Below are 19,949 nucleotides of genomic sequence, written 5' to 3'. Positions count from 1 at the left end.
GGAGAAGACTGATAAAACTGACAACATAGAACATACTGTATAGTACAAGGAACTCTACTTAATACAACGTGGTGACCAAAATGGGAAGGAAATCCAAAAAAAAAGGGGATATATGTATAGCTGATTCATTTTGCTGTACAGTAGAAACTAACACAAGATTGTAAAGCAACTATGCTCCAATAAAAATTAATTTAAAAAACTGACAACATAAAATTAGAAACTTATCAATAACAGAAGATACCATAAACAAGGTTAAGAGACAAGAGACAGACAAGGAAAAAAATATCTGTGTCATGCACTAGAGCAATCAACATCCAGATGTTTGTGCCCACCAGCCAAAAGTACCAGGAAACACAACAGTAGGCAAGCAGAGTTGAGTCTAATACTTACTGCAGCAAGGAAGACTGCACACCATGGGCAACAAGGGAGACATTTCCGTAAGATGGGGTTAAGAGGGGATTGTTTTGTGATTTGGGCTTGTGTTACATTTGCGGAGAGTCTTTCAGAAATCGGGGCAATTCTATGATTGGATATCTTAATTTTTATCTGGGATGTGAGAGAAACCGAATGGAGCTGAAGCTGTAATTGGTAAAGCAGCAGCAGGCCCTCCTGTTCCCTGGGAGAAGGGGATGTTTGGTCACTTTTTGTGATTTGTACAGTGTTCTTGTTTTTATCTGTGCTCAGATAATTTCAGAACGGTTGTATTGTTGTCCTGCTCCATTGGAATCACAGAATAACCTTGTCTGACATTGGTTATTCTCTGTAGTTGTTTATATTAAGTAGGGAACGCCTGGGCCTAGGTACTAGTTGCAGGCTAGCTCCTCCTATCTGACACCTGTCATTTTTGTTTCTCGTAGAAGTCAGTAACAAAACAATAGACAACACAATAAAACATTAGGGAAGTATAAGAACAATAATTCACAAAAGAAAAAATAAAAATGAATAATTAAACACATGAAAAGATGCTCAACTGCACCAATAGGAAAATGCAAATTAAAACAGTAAAACACTGTTGGTGTTAATTTAAATTGGTCCAGGCTTTTTGGATGGCAATTTGACAATATCTACCAAAATATTATATGCAAGTACCTTTCAACCAGGAATTCCATTTCTTGAAATCTCTCCTAGAGAATTATATGCACATGTACACAAAGAGGAATATAAAAGGATATTTATTGTAGCATGTTTATAATAGTAAAAACTGGAAAACCTAAATAACTGGCAAAAAGGAATAATTCACAGTAGTTTAAGTTTGATTTTATTTAACTTTCTGTTATTTAATTAAAAAAAAACACTTGAAAGTCAATATTTATGGCTCTAAATAGCAACATAGGAACACAATTATAACATTTAATAAGGAAAGCAGCACTCATACTTATACATCAGTATGATTCTATTTTTTAAAAAATTTCCAAAGAAAAAAAAAAGATTTAGGAAATACTCCTAAATACGAATAGTACATTTAGATGGCGGGGCTGTGGGAAATTTTTTTTCTTTCTAATTTTCAGTATTTCCAAACTGTGATTAATTAGTATGCATTTCTTTTAGAAATGAATAAGAACATTTAAAAAATGTAGCAGCCTACAACACGTCAGCAAGTACTAATCCAGACTAGCTGGACTGGCTAAACGATTGTCAAAAAATAGTCCCTATGCAGAGAAGAGTTCACAAGGGAAAACAAGATTTTCCAAAAGTACCCAGACTCCATGACCCATTTTAAAATCTGGTTGCTCTTATGCACAGGTGCTGCCATGTTCCAAACTGATTTAGTGACCCTGGTGACATGTTAATACTGCTTTATAAAGCTTTTGTTATTTTTAATTACCAAGCATCAGGCCCTATTATTTTTATCACTGAGCCTTACCCAAATCCTTGGCTTTATTCCAATTCTGGGCTTTGCCAAATAGGGTCAAGGACTGGGTGAGTTTCAGGAATGAGGTTAGGGAAAAATGTGTAATATGACTAATAGGATATAAACCTATTCATGATAAAATATTTAAAACTGTTTCTATATGCTTAACTTTCACTGAAGCTTAATTTTCATATTTTCACTTCCTTCTGGAATATCTCCTTTTATTAACTCAATGCAAAATGCTCAAAACCAAATATATCATTTCCTCTCACCATGAGCCATTATTTAATAATTAACACAGAACTTGGAGAAGAATATGATCAAACTCCAGGCCTTTTAAAATTTTGACAAAAGTGTATCCCACGGTTGCAGATATCATCTGAGCTTATGCAAGTAATTCCACCATAAATAAGAAAAGAGTAGAAAATGTAACCAAGAAACAAGTCTAAGGAAGTCCAACTGGTAAAGAGGCATAAGAGCAGGGCTCACACATATTTCAGGGTTATGGTGTGGTAAGGGTCAGGCTCCAAGTGAAACTGCCACATAGACTTTGAAATGGTTTTATAGAGAGGGGTAAGAATAAGGGCTTCAGTGGGTTTGCTGAAGGAGTTCACTATATAACACTGTGATGGCAGGTTAAACTTGATGGTAGAAAGCTTATGAGCATAATCAAAAGTTTAGACCCAATTAAAAGATATAAGCAAAGTACAGCTGCTGTAATATGACTGGATCCAAACAGTATTATACCTACATTGCTGGTATAGCTCTAGAGAATGAGATGAATGGGCAATTTCATTTGGGTAAAAGGATATTCTCATATCCTTATGAGAATAATAATAGTGATAACAATAAATATAATAACCAACAGTTTTGAATGCTTAATATGTTGTAAGGCCATGATAAGTGCTTTACATTCAATCATTTAACCAATATTTATTGAGCACCTGGTATGTGCTAGTAGGCACTGTGCTAGTGAGAATAGGGTGGTTAACAACTTGGACAAGATTCTTGCTTTCACTGGGCTTATTTTCTAGTAGAGCTCATGAGTTATCTTACATAATCCTTCCAACAATGTCTCATAGGTATTATTAAACCTATTTTATAGATAAGGAAACCTGACGAACAGAGAAATTAAACAACTTTCTAAAAATCACAAAGCCAGAAAGTGTCAGAGTTGAGAAATAAACCTAGATGGCCTGACTCCAAGGTCACCTTAAAACATTTATGTTATGATCAGGGTTAATTAATCAAGGGTAATAAAATATTTCTATCTACATGTATATCAAGGAGTTCTTATACTGCTCAAAATGCAAAACTTTTGAGGGGAGAAGAAAGTTCCCAAAAGGAAAAATTTTTCTTAGGTCCAAGACCAATTAGAGAGCCCTCCAACACTTATTTGTGATAGCCTAAATTTTAGAGTTCAACAACAAGAGCAAAGCAAAACTACCTTTTATAATTTTTGAATTAGAAACATCAAATGAGGTTTTTATAAGTGAAATGTGGTGAGAAAAAAAAAAAAAAACCTACCCTTAATATCCAGGAACCGATTTGATACAGCTAAGCTATGTTGTCCCGGACATAAACAATCTCACAAGAACATCCACTTCAGATAAGATTATTCAACAACCCCACAAAATACCAAATATTTCCCTGTCACCTAAATGAATGATTGCTTCTTCTTTACCATTATAGCTTTACCTTTGCTCTAGTTTCCTCTCCCTATAGATAAAATTTATTGATATATCCCATCATAGTGTTGTCCCTGCTTTTTGACACCACCAAATCTAGAATGTCTGCTTTCTTAGACTCTCCCCAAAATTATCAAAGTCAAAATCCCAGAATAAGTTTTTGCTAACATCCTCTTACTGAGACACCACACAGCTTCCCATGGTGTGTGTTCTACCTTGCTACAATGAGTAAGATTCAACTAATTTAACTGCAGGTGTTCCTGTAGCTTTTGGCTGAAGAGCGTAGACAGCATAAATATAAAAGTAACTGGTGATAAATTCCACTAGACATGTATTGACCCTATATTATATGCAAGGTAATGTGTTAGGTTCTAGGAAGTATTTGTGCCAAAGAGCTTATAATCTACTGAGGGACAAAAGGAGCACACTAATGAGGCACAAAATGCTTGAATTTTAAGCAGAAGCAAAGGTTATATTATATTGAGGGAAATCAGAACAACTTCATGAAGAGGTATATTTTGAAACTGGTCTCAAAGTAGAGGAGAATTTATGATTTCCACATGTTGAAATGAGAAGAAGGATATTAAGAGCTAAGGTAAAAGACTTCCGTATTTGCTTTCTTAAATGATAACAACACTGTCTATAAAGCACTGAGCGCTCTAGAAATATTAGCCTTATTTATTCCTCAAAATATCTACATTTTGTAGATGAAATCGAGAGGGGTTAAGTCACTTCCCCAAGGTCACACAGCAAATAAGTGACAGAGCTATGATTCAAACCCAAGTCGGCCCAACTCCAAAGTCTATGCTCTTAAGCATTACAACAGTGCAAGCCAGGCTTTGTGGCTGAAGTTGTGCTCTGAATCTTTGAACTGGGCTCCAGATCCCAAGCAATGTGTTGATATAAACTGAATTTCATTTTTCTGAACTCCATTTTCACTTCTCATTCCTATTTCATCTCTGGGCCAAAGTAAAGAAACAGAGATATCTATGGAATTATCCTACAGACTCAAGCCTTGGTCAAGCCAATTATAATTGATGTAGTACAAGTTTCCATAACCTTATGTCAGCACTAAGCCTATAGGAAGCCAGACCTTCAGAGAATCATAGTATTAGGAAGAATAACCTTGAAAATCAAACATTTCTGGGATGTCAAGCCTGTGGTCTCCAAACCTGTAGGAATTCATAAACAATTTTCAATATTTCAAATGTTCTCATAGAAATCACATAGCTACCTAAGTCTGTGCATGCGAAATAAAACCTTGTTTTTTGGTTTTGACTGACATAGCAACTCAGGGTGGCAATCATGTTTATCTTATGCTAATCAGAAACAAAAATTTCTTTAATTAATAAGAAATAGAAAACAGTTTCTTAATAAATATGGTATGTACCTTACAAGACAGAATCTTTCAAAGCATGAGACCCAAGGAGGAAAAATAGTAACAAGTTAGGGTTCCTGATGGTCTCACTGCTGTAGTCAACCTGCCCATTTTGAGGATACCTAGGCTTGGAGAGGTGAAATAATTTGCCCAAAGCTACTCTCCTAGGAAACACAGTTCAGCAAAGGTATGTAAACAAATGTTTTTTACTGTGTTAAAATAACATAAAGTTTACCATCTTAACCATTTTTAAGTGTCCAGTTGAGTGGTATTATATATACATTCATTCACATTACTGTGCAGCCATCACCACCATCCAACCCCATAACTTTTTCATCTTGTAAAACTGAAACTCTATACCTATAAACAATAACTCCCCATTCTCCCCTTCCACTCACCCCTGGCAAACACCATTCTACTTTCTGTCTATGATTTTGACAACTCTAATAAGTACTTCAAATACGTGGAATCATATGGTATTTGTCTTTTTGTTACTGGCTTATTCCATTTAGCATAATGTCCTCAAGGTTCATCCATGTTGCAGCATACATCAGAATTGCCTTCCTGTTTATGGGTGAAAAATATTCATTAGATATATATACCACATTTTGCTTATCCATTTATTATCAATGAACATTTGGATTGCTTCCATGTTTTAGCTATTATGAATAATGCTGCTATGAACACGGGTATACAAGTATCTCTTTGAGACCCTGCTTTCAATTCTTTTGGATATATACACAAAAGTGGAATTGCTGGATCATATGGTAATTCTATTTTTAATTTTTTGAAGAACAATACTGTTTTCCATAGCAGCTATACCATTTTATATTCCCACTAACAGAGCACAAGGGCTCCAATTTTTCCACATCACTTGTTTTCTGTTTGTTTGTTTTCAGCAGTAGCCATCCTAATGGGTGTGAGGCTGTATCTCATTGCAGTTTTGATTTGCATTTCCCCAATGCTTAGTGATGTTGACCATCTTTTCATGTGCTTATTGGCCATTCCTATATCGTCTATGAAGAAAAGTCTATTCAAGTCCTTTGCCCATTTTTGAATCAGGCTGTTTGCTTTTTTGTTGTTGAATTTTAGGAGTTCTCTGTATATTCTGGATATTAATCCTTTATCAGATATACGATTTGAAAATATTTTGTCCCATTCCGTAGGTTGCCTTTTTACTCTGTGGATAGTGGTTTATTTTTTTTTTTTTTTGCGGTACGCGGGCTTCTCACTGTTGTGGCCTCTCCCTTTGCGGAGCACAGGCTCCGGACGCGCAGGCTCAGCGGCCACAGCTCACGGGCCCATCCGCTCCGCGGCACGTGGGATCTTCCCGGACCGGGGCACGAACCCGTGTCCCCTGCATCGGCAGGCGGACTCTCAACCACTGCGCCACCAGGGAAGCCCTGGATAGTGGTTTTTGATGTACAAATTAAAAAAATTTTTTGTAAGTCCAATTTGTCTATTTTTTCTTTTGTTACATGCCTTTGGTGTCATATCCAATAAATCATTACCAAGTCCAATGTTGTGAAGCTTTGGTCCTATGTTTTCTTCTAAGAGTTTTATTATTTTAGGTCTTACATCTGGGTCCTTGATCCATTTTGAATTAATTTTTGTATATGGTATTAGGTAAAGGTCCACCTTCATTCTTTTGCATGTAGATATACAGTTTTACCGGCACTATTTGTTTAAAGACTATCCTTCTCTAGTCAATGATCTTGGCACCCTTATCAAAAATCATTTGACTGGGGCTTCCCTGGTGGCGCAGTGGCTGAGAGTCCGCCTGCCGATGCAGGGGACACGGGTTCGTGCCCCGGTCCGGGAGGATCCCACATGCCGCGGAGCGGCTGGGCCCGTGAGCCATGGCCGCTGAGCCTGCGCGTCCGCAGCCTGTGCTCCGCAACGGGAAAGGCCACAACAGTGAGAGGCCCATGTACCGCAAAAAAAAAAAAAAAATCATTTGACTGTGTATGGGAGGGTTTATTTCTGGGCTTTCTATTCTGTCCCAGTAGTGTATATGCCTGTCTTTATCTGCACAGGTATTTTAAACCATAGGGCAATAGTGTTCTGTGACTGCTTATTCTTTAGATCAGAGAAGAATGTGAAGCTGGTGGCTGGCCTGAAGGTGGAGAGGTGTGTTTTTTGTAAACTTCAGTAGCCTTCTCTGAGAATGAATAATATCAGTCATTATGTTCAGTCAGGTTTCTTCTGCTGTTAGAGAAATATTAACCCCTATCTGTTACATTTTGTTTTGGTTTTTTTTCGGTACGCGGGCCTCTCACTGCCGTGGCCTCTCCCGTTGCGGAGCACAGGCTCCGGATGCGCAGGCTCAGCGGCCATGGCTCACGGGCCCAGCCGCTCCGTGGCATGTGGGATCTTTCCAGACCGGGGCACGAACCCGTGTCCCCCGCATCGGCAGGCGGACCCTCAACCACTGCGCCACCAGGGAAGCCCTCTGTTACAGTTTTTATAAGAATTTCATGTAAAATAAACCACTCATTTAGTAGAATGCCTGAAATTCAATAAATTTTACCAATTAGATATGCTAGACAAGTAGTTCTCAAAATGTGGTTCCCAGATCAGCAACAGCATCAGCTGGGAATTTATTAAAAATGCAAATTATTAGGACATAAAGATGGCTAACAGGTACAGAAAAAATGCCCAACATCACTAATCATCAGGGAAATACAACTCAAAACCACAATGAGCTATCACCTCACACCTGTCAGAGTGGCTATTACCAAAAACACAAGAAATAATGAGTATTGGCAAGGACATGGAGAAAAGGGAACCCTCGTGCACTGCTGTTGGTATTGTAAATTGGTGCAGCCACTATGGAAAACAGTATGGAGGTTCCTCAAAAATTAAAACTAGAACTACCGTATGTTCCAGCAATACCACTCCTAGAAATTAATCTGAAGAAAACAAAAACACTAATTAGAAAAGATATATGCACCTCTAATTTCATCACAGCTTTATTTACAATAGCCAAGATATGGAAGCAACCTAAGTGCCCATCAACAGGTGAATGGATAAAGAAGATTAGGTATGTACATGTGTACACACACACACACACACACACACAATAGCATATTACTCAGCCTTTTATGGCTGAGTAATGAAATGAAATCTTGCCATTTGCGACAACAAGCATGGATGTGGAAGGTATTATGCTCAGACAGAGAAAGATAAACACCATATGAGCTCACTTATCTGTGGAATCTAAAAAAAAAGCACAAGCTCATAGATACAGAGAACAGACTGGTGGCTGCCAGAAGTGGGGGGTGCGGGTGGGTGAAATAAGTGAAGGGGGTCAAAATGTGCAAATTTCCAGTTATAAAATAGCTAAGTCATGGGGTTGTAATGTACAGCATGGTGACTAGAGTTAATTATACTGCATTGCATATTTGAAAGTTGCTAAGAGTAGATCTTAAAAGTTCTCATTATAAGAAAAACAATTTTGTAACTATATATATAGATGGTAACTAGACAATATATACAAATATAGAATCACTATGTTGTACACCTGAAACTCATATAATGCTATATGTTAATTATATAAAAACAAACAAAATGCAAATTCTTGGGCCTAACCCTAAATGTACTAAACCAGAAACTTCTGGAGTAGGACCCAGCAATGTTTTTTTAACAGGCTCTTCAAGTGATTCTAATATGTATAATTTGAGAATTAGTTCCCAGCATGACAAAAAAACCGAAATTCTCCTGAAGATATATTTACAAGTATCTTGTTTATCATTTATACATTCTCAAAGGCATAAACTAGCAGTAATACTGGGAGTTAATTTTAATAACACTGCTTGTCAAAACTTGCTGATGGGCAGGAGAATGAGAAAAAGAAAGCCTGAGTGCTCAAGGCCACTACAAGCACGCTAGATGGAGAGCCTGTAGTGGGAAAGAACATCAAAAGGCGAGGAAACGCAGGAAGGGAAAGGGTATTTTCGTTAATTATTCAGAAATCTCTAAGCGCTGGGGAAAGGCCGTCTCCTGGCTCTGCCCACGCCATTCATTCTGACTAAATGCCTTGTTTCCTTTTCTCTGCCCAGCCTAGTCCTTTGATAAGCAACTCTTCCTCACCTCAGGAGTCTCCTGAGCGGTCCACTTGGCCAGCGTGTTCCTCTCCCCGGCCTAGCGAAGTAACCTTTGTTCTCTGCGTTCCTTTTGCTCTTTGGCCTTACTTTTCACGCCTTAACTGTTTGTCTTTTTTTTGCTCCGGGTATCCCTCTCGGCACGTGCTCTTCGCCAGCGGTTACCAATTCCCTTCACAATTCCCGTTCTAGGCTCTGAGGAGCCTCCTACCTCCCGCCTCGGGGCAAAGGGTGGGAACACAGCAGGGGCGGGGCCAGGGGAAAGCTGCTCTCATTGGCCAACGTTTGCTTCCCTGCCCCCCCCCCACCTCTGGGGAGGGGGGGTTCCTGGGAGGGGAAGCACTGCCCTAATTACTGGACTTCACTGCTATTGGGCTCATGGTTTCCCGGTCCTCAAGGCACTGGGTTACCTTCCTCTGTGGGCGGGGCAGCTCTGGGAGGTTCTACCCTCTCTCTGAAGGAGGTTTTCTGGAAACCATCGTTTTAATGTGGATTACTCTGAGCTCCTGAGGGCCCCGCAACCGCCCTGGCAAGCCTTCTGCCTACATCACTCACAGGACTTCCTGTTGTGACTCCTCACTTCTGGAGGTGAGAAAGATTAAGAATTTTTGAAACCGGGTTTTAGAAGACCCGTTAATGGAGGTTTCCTGACGGTTTTTTGATGTTCTTTCCCACTACAGGGTCTCCATTTAGCGTGCTTGTAGTGGCCTTGAGCACTCACGCTTTCTCTTTACCTCATTCTCCTGCCCATCAGCAAGTTTTGACAAGTAGTGTTATTAAAATTAACTCCCAGTGTTACTGCTAGTTTATGCCTTTGAGAATGTATAAATGATAAACACACTGTGGAAGGAATGGAAGAGGCAGATGGAGATTCATTATGTAATCAGTGCGGGTAAAGCGAACAGGAGGAAGATTCGCTTTTTTGAGAAAATTTCTCAAATTTTCTTTGAGAAAATTTTCCTGTCTTTTATGGATTGAAAACCCTTACATCTTTGTGACCACGGGAGGAGCAGTCCTCCTTGGAGTCTTAATTTATTTGGGCATTCTTTCCCTGTCCTTAATTTTCTCTTTCTAAAAAAGGCCTACGGTAACTTCTTCAGAGTAGATGCTTTCACTTTTAAGGCTCCTTTAGGAATACTCTTATTTATTTATCTATTTTTATAAATTTATTTTTTATTTTTATTTTTGTCTGCATTAGGTCCTCGTTGCTGCACACAGGCTTTCTCTGGTTGCGGCAAGCAGGGGCTACTCTTCGTTGCGGTGCGCGGGCTTCTCATTGCGGTGGCTTCTCTTGTTGCGGAGCACGGGCTCTAGGCGTGCGGGCTTCAGTAGTTGTGACACGTGGGCTCAGTAGTTGTGGCATGCGAGCTGTAGAGCGCAGGCTCAGTAGTTGTGGCGCACAGGCTTAGTTGCTCTGCAGCATGTGGGATCTTCCTGGACCAGGGCTCGAACCTGTGTCACCTGTACTGGCAGGTGGATTCTTAACCACTGCGCCACCAGGGAAGCCCCTATTTATTTATTTATCTGTAGCACTTTTTGTATATTCCACATTCTTAATAATGCACCTATATGAATCAGAAAAATAGGATATAAATATTATTTGAAAAGAAAAATAACTGTTGAAGTTCAGAGGCTGCAGACAGGGCAGAATTAGTTTATCTAACATATTGTTTCAATTTTTTAGGACTCAAGGTGCCTTCTTCAACCTTATCCAGCTACAGGCACAAAGAGACTTGGTACTGTATCTTAAGGATCTTAAGGCAACTGAATCCTGGCGAAAGGACACAGGTGAGGAACATATGAAGAATGGCTAGATAAAAGCAACTAGTAGATTAGGAATAAGGAGCAGCTGTATCTGAAAGTTCTTAAAGTGCCGAAATAATAGTTCTCAGCAGACTAGGTATTTTATCTGTAGTCTGGTCCTTTTCTTCTGGAAAGTCATATTTTAGAATTCTGATATATGAAATGAATGTGATTTTACCCTCTTTTGGATAATTAAGGCCTTTGGATACTAATCTTGAAACCTAATTTTTTTTGCTAATGTTTAAACATACTTTATTGACAGAGACCCTAGAGGCTTTTTCCCTATTGGTTTTAAGAATAGTTAAAAAATAAGTTTAAACCATAACTTTTATTCTTTTGATGGTTGAAGGAGGAAGCATGTAAGAAAGTGGGACAGGAACTATGAAAGGGAATGTTTCCCAAGCATCCAATAAGGGAAATTGGAAATGAGTGGCAAAGAAGGAGTATCTCGGTTTTCCTGAAATCTATGAAAGGTGGAATCTGATAGGCCAACAGGAATCCAGTGTAAGAGGAAAAGCTTGCCAAGTATTTTATATATGAAAACTTTGGGTTGATTTCAAGTTGGAGTTATCCTTGAGTGTTGGACCATCATATCTGTTGTTTTAGAAGAGCAGTGTAGTTGTTGAAGGACAAAACTACTTCTGGTGGTGATGAGGGTGGGGATTGAAATATGTGGGATTTGTTTCCAACATGTGCTGTTTTGTGTCAGTTTATGCTAGATAAATGATTCTCTAGCACATAATATGAATAGTAGAATTCTATGTGTTTTTTTTTGAATTCTATGTTTTTAATAGTATAACTTCTGAATCAGTTTAAGTGCTTTGTAAAGTTAGTTCTTTAATCTGTTAAGTTTGTAGCCATCTTGCAGTTGTAGTATTGGTAGATAATCCAGATTTCTAGCCTAGGTCCACAGGTCCATGTATTTATTTCTTTTAGTATTTGTAGAGAAGGTTGCACCTCTTTTTGGCATATTTTTGTATATTAGTGTCAAAGGAGACTTTTTTGTATAATACTTAGCTGTAAAAATAATTTCAGAACTCTCATATATATTGATATAGAGAATTTGTCCCCAAGAGGCAGGGGGTGGTATGAGGCAAGACCATGCATGAGCTTCCAGCCTTCCAGCTCATGCTTAATTGTCCCATACAATTTCACTTACCAGACACAAACTCAAAAATAAAGTTATTAAGAATTTTAAGATAGCAACCTCAGTATTAAACTTCATGCGTGAAGCCCTGTGTGACTGCACTAGTCACATGCCCAAGAACCTGGCCCTGCTAATTACATTAAAGATATTTTCTCCAGTGTAAAAGATGAGGGATACACAATCCTTATGTATTCCTGTTTTGTTATTTATCTTGTGCAAAATAGAAGGCTCATTCACACTGATGACATTCAAAGTGTTTCTCCATGGTGTAACTGCTCATCCATTATCTAAGGATAGAGAAATTGCCCCCTACTCATTGGTAACATTCATAAGATTTCTGTCCAGTGTGAATTCTCTTAGGTTGTCTAAGGGATGAAAGATCAATAAGTGCTTTTCTTTTTTTTTTTTTAAACATCTTTATTGGGGTATAATTGCTTTACAATGGTGTGTTAGTTTCTGCTTTATAACAAAGTGAATCAGCTATACATATACATATGTTCCCATATGTCTTCCCTCTTGCGTCTCCCTCCCTCCCACTCTCCCCATCAATAAGTGCTTTTCAACACACATTGCATTCATAGGAATTCTCCCCACTGAGTACTCTCTTATGCACAGTGAGCAAAGAACTTCAGTGGAAGGATTTTCTGTACTGATTACATTCATAGGACTTTTCTCTGATGTGGTTTGTCATGTTTCCTAGGGGATGAAGTAGCACTGAAGGCTTTCCCACAGTCAGTGAATTCCATTTTGTGCTCTGTTGTACACAGTAAGGGAAAAGCTACTCCTGAAGGATTTTTCATATTGATTACAAACATAGGGTTTTCTCCGGTGTGAGTTCTCATGAGTGCTTCCTGAAGATTGTTCCACAATCATGGCATTCATAGAGTTTCTCACCAGTCTTATGTGTGCAGTGCAGGTAGAATTTACACTGAAAGCCTTTCCATATCAATTACATTTATAGGGATTGTCCCCAGTATGAATTCTCGTGCCCTCCAGGGACAGATCTAATGCTAAAGACTCAAAAACACTACTTATGTTCATAGTGTTCTATTCTAGTGTGAATTCTCATATGTATCCAAAGGGATGAGTGATAACCAAAGGCCTTCCAATAGTTCTTACACTCTTAGGGTTTCTCTTCATTATGTATTCCCATATGCACAGAAAGTTAAGAGTAGTACTGAAACATCTTCCACATTAATTACATTCACAGCATTTCTCACCAGTAGGAATTTTCTTGTGTTGAGTAGAGGAGGAAAAACCCTTTCTTCCTGCAGTATCTCTCCAGTGCCCTCTACTGACAAGGCTTAACATCATGTCAGCTGGAAAAGGAAAAATATTTAAAAGGCCCAGATCCATTTTCACATATCTGGCAATAAAGGGTGAATTTGGTGGAGAGGCAATAAACTGGTAACTGGAATAGCTAGTATGGTAGAAATTGTGGTAGGAAAAGGAGAATATGTATTGCTTGTTCAAAGCTTTGATTAGTGAGATGATATAAGAAAAGAGAGATGGTGCTGCAATTTCTCTTCCCTAGGTGGAAGAGGAAAATTTGAGATCCTTGTTGGGTTTATTTGTGAGGTGTGGAGAATTCTCATTCTGAAATTTTTCTTTTATACACCATTTACCTTCTCATCTGTAAATGTGAATAATATTATCCACTTTTCAGTGTTGTTGAAAGAATCAGTGATAATTTATAACTAATTATAATGCCTGGTCCATAGGCCTTCAATAAATAGTAGCTCTTCTTCCCTAGATGGATCAAAGGCTGACAAAAGTCCATGGGAGAGTAGTTGTGTTAAAATTTAAAAATGGGTATGATTTTCCCAGGAAATGGAGAATTGTTTTTTTTGTTTGTTTGTTTTGTGGTACACGGGTCTCTCACTGTTGTGGCCTCTCCCGTTGCGGAGCACAGGCTCGGGACGCACAGGCTCAGTGGCCATGGCTCACGGTCCCAGCCGCTCCGAGCGGCATGTGGGATCTTCCCAGACCGGGGCATGAACCCATGTCCCCTGCATCGGCAGGCGGACTCTCAACCACTGCGCCACCAGGGAAGCCCGAGAATTGTTTTTTGAATTGAAATATTTAGAACTGGAATTTTGAAGAAAAAATTGGGGGAAGTTAATGCAGTATAATACAAGAATGTGTATTGTTAAATGGGAATGCAAATAAAGCCTGCTTTTGGCTGTATTCTTTAGCATGGACATTTATTTACATGGTTACTCAATTTGGTGGAAAGGAATTTTTAATAAGTGAATTCAATTTTGTGGAACTTTAGGTGTTTAGAGATTAGGATAGAAATAAAGTTCTTCATGGTGGGATTGGTATATCAAATTGGGCATGTAGGTATGAGATGTTTTAATTCTCACACTATAGGAGTTAACATATACGTGGTAAATGATTGCTACTTTGCAAATTTCTGTTTCTGCTTCGGCTTCATTTGTACAATATTCTGGGAATTTGAAAAGGTGTGGATGGCTGGGAATTACGATAACAGAATTGAATGATCCCCAGGATGTAGTGTTATTGGGGGGCTGCAGTATGACTGTGTCTTACGATTTCCCAAGCCTCATGTTGAAAGTATAAATCCTCAGAGAAATGGGTTTTCAGCTTGAGATGTAACTGACTGTAGTAGAACAGTTCTTAGATGTCCCATATTTTAGACTCATGGAAAGACTTAACTATTAATAAGCCTTGGTTGAAAGGCTTAATTTGTATAGCATATCTTTGTTTGGGTTAGATTTCAGTAATACCAAAGCCCATATTTCTTTCTTGCTATCATTTTTTGGGGGGATATAGATTTTATGTATGTGGGGATGGGTATGCTTAGAGCTTCTCGGGAGGGGTTAGGGAGACCAGATCTTCATATCTGCAGGCTAATTGCTGAGAGGTTTGCCTGGTCCTCCAGTAAGATCACCTGGATCTAGATTCTCTGTACTCACTTCTGAACAGTTGGGCTGAGGATTAAAATGATGAATGTCCAATTGCCAGACTGTCTCCATGCTTTTAAGGAATCTTGATATTTTATCTTTGCATTCCTTTTTGTGAAACCACTTTAGTCCTCCCGAAAGCCATGAGTGGACTAGTGGGCTTATTTGCTCAGATAACTGTTGTGGGGTTATTTGCATTAAAGTGGAAGGCACAATAGTTCAGGAGAGGAAAAGGGTTTTAGAATATAAAACAAAATGAGATGGCAAGTTACTTTTGCAAAAAAAGAGCTAGCAGTTTAAGGTCAGTTGTAATAGATTGTTGAACAGGTTTCTGTCATTCAGTTTGGGGGGAGATAAATCAAATCAGTGCAAGATAACTGAGTCAGAAAGACCTAGCCCCTGGGAACCCCAGGCCTGTGGATCAGGGAAGGGCAGTGAGATATAGATTGAGGTTAGATCAGAGTGTGCTACTAAATTTTGCTGTGCTCTGACATGGAGTTATCCTTGGTAACGTTAGAGTTATATAACTCTGTATGAGGGAATGAGATTAATAAAACCTTGATGTTCTTAGAATTTAGTATAGTAATTAAAGGTTGCTTATTGTCTAAGTCAACGAAGATACTCTATAGACACCTCATAGAGGCATGACTACCCTAGAGGAAGGGTCTTGTTTCCAACCAAGGACAAAACGATCTTGCTCTGGAACTTGAAGCAGAAGGATTACGACCAGACATTATTCCCAAGTATGCTTTTTCCTCTCCCCCCACCCCCTGCCACCTCCAGCCCCCAGGACTTCCAGAAATTAAGAGCTATTGCTCTTTGTCACAACAGGGTGGTGCTGTCCTCTCTAGGTGATAACTTCTAGTTTGTAATCATAGACTATTAAAATTGGAAGGGATAGTTCAGTCTTATATTTCTGCAGCTGGGGTTGGTAATTCCTGATTGGGGGTATGATGTTGGTTTGCACTGACTGTTTTCCTGAAGAAATCATTTTTTCCTGAAGTATCTTTTCCTTTTGGGGTGTCAGATAATGGGGGCTAGCAAGTAGATTTATTCTAAAGAGGGAGGGATTGGTGCTATGGAAAATGTCAACTGGCTTTCTTGCCCTCTGAACCAGCTGAGTGGTGGTGGGGCATTTGTTTCCTACCTCCCATTTATGGTTATTCCTCTATTACTTACAGCATATTTATACAGAAATCTATGTGAAATGAATGGTTATATATAAATCAAAATGTTTGCTCTTTTTTGCCATAGGTGTTTTTGATATTTTTTTCATGTATTTCTTTTCCTTTGATTTCAACCTCTCCCAAAGGTTTCCAGTTGGCCTCCTTTCTAATCACAGGGGTATCAATAAACATGGTTGTTTGATCTGGTTCTTGTCTTTCTTTTGTGATGATACCATTATGTGCAGCCAACCTGTTTTTACCTGGAGTCAGCTGATTTGAAGGTCAGACTTCATTGACTTTCCTCCTGTTCTCAAAGCAAACGCTTTTGTTTCTTTTTTTCTCTGGTGGTTGCCCCATCCTGTGACCACTGGCCTATGCAACCATGAAGAATAGCCACAAATGGGAGAAATCAGCACCATGTGGTTCTGCCTCTCCATCTGGCAACTCTTCCTTGATGCACTGTCCCTGTGCTGGTGTGTTAGCCCCTGCCCCTGGAGATCCTCAGCGTGACAGTACTCTGCCCTGATTAAAAGATTGGGAGAAGGTACAGTGAGTGCTTATGGATACTCTTGATTCTGCGCTGTGATTATAAACTTCCCTCTAGTCTACAATGGAGATGTATAAGGGGGTGGGGAGGGTCAACCTTGGAGAAAAGGAAACCTAGCATAGTAGTTTTAAGAGCTCAGGCCTTAGAATTAAGTAGACTTAGGTTTAAATCCAAACTCTACCATGTACTACTGTGTGACCACTGACATCTGTGTCATTATTATTGTATCTGTCCGTCACACCTTGGCCCTAACCCACCTTTCCAGCCTCATCTCCTGCCACTTCCCTTCTCATTGTCTACTCTCCCCCACCCCCCAACACTTGTGTTTTAACCAGGAACTACCTGGGAGCTTGTTGGAAAGGTAAAATCTCTGGATCCATCCCAGATCTAATGTATTGGAGTCTGCACTTCATGAAGTAAGTGTACATTCAAGTTTAAGAAGCACTGGTCTAAGCAACTTCCTGGAACTTTGATTCCTGGAAGAAACAATGCCACAGTCTAGCCTATGACTGCAGATTATATGTGAATGTTCTCTGGGAGAGTATGATATGCTTTGCAACTTGAGGTATTCTTTGAATTATTCCCAGCTAAACTGTGTCCAAAATAAGAGGTCCTCACCAGCAAGGAACTTAAGCAGACTCAATCAAATGCCTGCTATATATAATGAAGGATAGTGTTAGGTACAGCATGGGGCATAGAAATTCAAAGACTGTCTGACTCTCAGGGACCTTTTTATTTAGTTGGAAAGACATTAACATTCAGAGTAAAATAATTTTATGCTAATTTTATGCTTTATATTTGAGTAGCCCTTTTTTATCTACCATCACCTCTTTTGAATCTTTGCAATAATTCTGTGATATTGGTAGGAAGGGATTATTAAGCCTTTTTATTTTATTTTTTTAGATAGACAAATAGGATTCAAGAATATTAAGGGATTATTAATGTCATATGGCTATTAAAGAGCTAGGATATGTATCCATATTTTCCAGCTCCAGGTCCAGGTTTTTTTATTTTTTAAATATTGTGCCACATTGTACCATCTAATACCAAATTAATTTAAAATAAAGAAAAAACAGTATAGGATTGCAGAAGTAATTGTGGGAGTTAAAAGGAGAGAAATTATTTGACTGAAAGAGTCTGAGGAGGCTTCAGTGAAGGAAGCACTTAGTAGGACTTTGAAAGATGAGCAGGATTTATCTGGACAGGGAAGGGATAGGCAGTCAGGACAAGAAGCAGAAAAGCACAAAGTCTGTTCAGAGAATAATGATTAGACCAATGTTCTTAGGCTATTTGGAGTCTGGATTGTTCCAATCCAATTGAACGAAGCATCTGAACTTCCTAGGTGTGGGGATTATGTTTAGGATAGAGGGACCACAGTGGGTTCTTCCTTTGTTTCATACTCTTGCAAAAAATCGACCGTGCAGAGAGTCAGGGAGATATGACTGCATATATCTATCTGGTGGGACCTAAAAGTGGGAGTTTCTCGGCCGGGTTGTGTTTTATAGACTACTACACCTACTTTCTAAAGGCATCGTATTACTTGTGGATGGTTGGGAGCAACTTCTCTCACTTTGGAGAATGTGGGTAGATGGCGTGCAGGACCACAGGAAAAATAGTGACCTTCAGAAAGCGGCTGAGATCAAGATCAATGAGAAGTATGAACATAAGAGCAGGAAACAAAACCCTGGACATTATGGTGATTCTTTAGGTCTGCATAGGCTCTGAAAATCCGGATTGGTTTAGACCTAGAAGGAAGTGGCGTCTGATTGGCTATTCAAAGTGAGAAAGACCCGCTACCTGGGTGGAATCTGCCGCCCTCTTACTAGGACGTGACTTACTTGCCTTTGTGACGTGGCCCAGCCAGCCTCAGCCTTAGCTCACACCTTGGTGAGTGAGGTCCAAAGCCAGCGGCCCCGCGGAAGTGGGAGCGGGGCCATGGCTGAGGGGGCCGAGACCACGGGCGAATCCCAAGGTGCTGATGTTAAAACCCAGCAGACCACGGAAAACGTCCTCGGGGGACCGCCGAGGCGGGGCCCGCTCTCCGTGCTCAAAGTGTCCCAGCTGTTGCTCCAAGCCATCGCTGCACACAAAGGGCTGACTCTGGCAGCTCTCAAAAAGGTGCTCAGAAATGCCGGCTACAGAGTGCGCAGGAACTACGGCCACCACTTGCACGAAGGGTCCAGGTCTCGTGTGAAGGGCACCCTCCTCCGGATCAGCGGCAGCGACGCCGCCGGCTGCTTCAGGGTCTGGAAGATTATGAAGTCGAAGAGAAAGCCGGGACGCCAGAGTTTGGAGGAGGGTGTCCGCTCGCCCAGGAGAAGCCCTCTCTGGACGCAAAGCCCACGCAGGCGCTGCGGGAGACGCAGGGCGGCCAAGAAGGCCCAGGAAGTGTGGAGACAGAGCTTGAGGGCAGACATGAGGATGAGGAGGATAAGGCCAAGGGCCAGGGAACCGGTGAGTTCCAGAGCCAAGGAGGAAGGGAGGGCCAAGGCAGTGGACAAGGGGAGAGGACGGACCGAGGAGGAAGACATCAGGCCCAGGACCCCAGACGAGAAGAGGCCACGCTCGAAGCCCAGGGAAGCGAAGAAACAGGCCCCGGAGAAGCCGGTGAAATGTACCATCCAGAAGCCAACCTCCGTTAAAACCGACAGGGCTTCGAATAGGCAGGGGAGGACTCATGACCCAAGGGCTGCTCGCACAAAGACTTCCATTAAATCTGAAGGTCCTCAGAATGCAGCCAGGAATCCATAGTGCGGGAGCAACTTCCCTTCCTCTGGGCACAGATGCCTTTCCCCACAGGCTCCAATGAGAGCAGCTCCACACTCACTGAAATGGGCAAAACTATTTACAAGACCTTTCCACCACATTGTGTCTGTTTCCTCTCTGCCACACCTGGAAGGGAAAGGGTGGGTATTGAGGTGAGACCTGTAGCAGAAGCATGACGGGTGAAGAGAGAAAAAGGAGTTGAGATTCGGTTCCTGTTGCAGGAGCCAAGAAAATGCCTTTCAGAAGGAAAGAAAACAGGTAGAAGAAAGCCAGCAACTTCATGGGATTAGACGAAGTGTTGAATTAATGTTAGATACCCTAGTAAATACATATTGAGTTCTGGGGGGACGGGCATGTAAGGAGAGAAGTGTGGGCATCACTGGGGCAAGAGAAGAAGACAGCCTTTAGGCTAAGTGGTCCCACTGATCCAAAGTGTTCTTACCTGAAATTCCTTTTAGGAAAAAATCCCTTCTCCCAAAATTGATTGTAATGGGTTTGTAGTTTTTGCCCTGATTTGATAATTGTTTTAACTTAGAAAATATGTCTCATATGTTAATCCTTAGTTAAGTAAC

At 40.3% G+C, this 19,949-nt stretch overlaps 1 protein-coding gene across 1 annotated transcript; it reads left to right on the top strand.

Annotated features, from left to right (window-relative positions):
• The first annotated feature begins 18,199 nt into the window (after positions 1-18,199).
• On the top strand, positions 18,200-19,362 carry LOC116761188 (testis-specific H1 histone). Its single transcript, XM_032646952.1, has 2 exons — positions 18,200-18,307; positions 18,472-19,362. Exons 1-2 carry the CDS (start codon positions 18,200-18,202, stop codon positions 19,360-19,362), a joined length of 999 nt encoding a protein of 332 aa, XP_032502843.1.
• The last annotated feature ends 587 nt before the right edge of the window (positions 19,363-19,949 follow it).

Source organism: Phocoena sinus, chromosome 10 (genome assembly GCF_008692025.1).
Source record: "Phocoena sinus isolate mPhoSin1 chromosome 10, mPhoSin1.pri, whole genome shotgun sequence".
Taxonomy (NCBI): domain Eukaryota; kingdom Metazoa; phylum Chordata; class Mammalia; order Artiodactyla; family Phocoenidae; genus Phocoena; species Phocoena sinus.
Note: the sequence above shows the minus strand (reverse complement) of the source record. Positions and strands in the feature narration are given on the sequence as shown.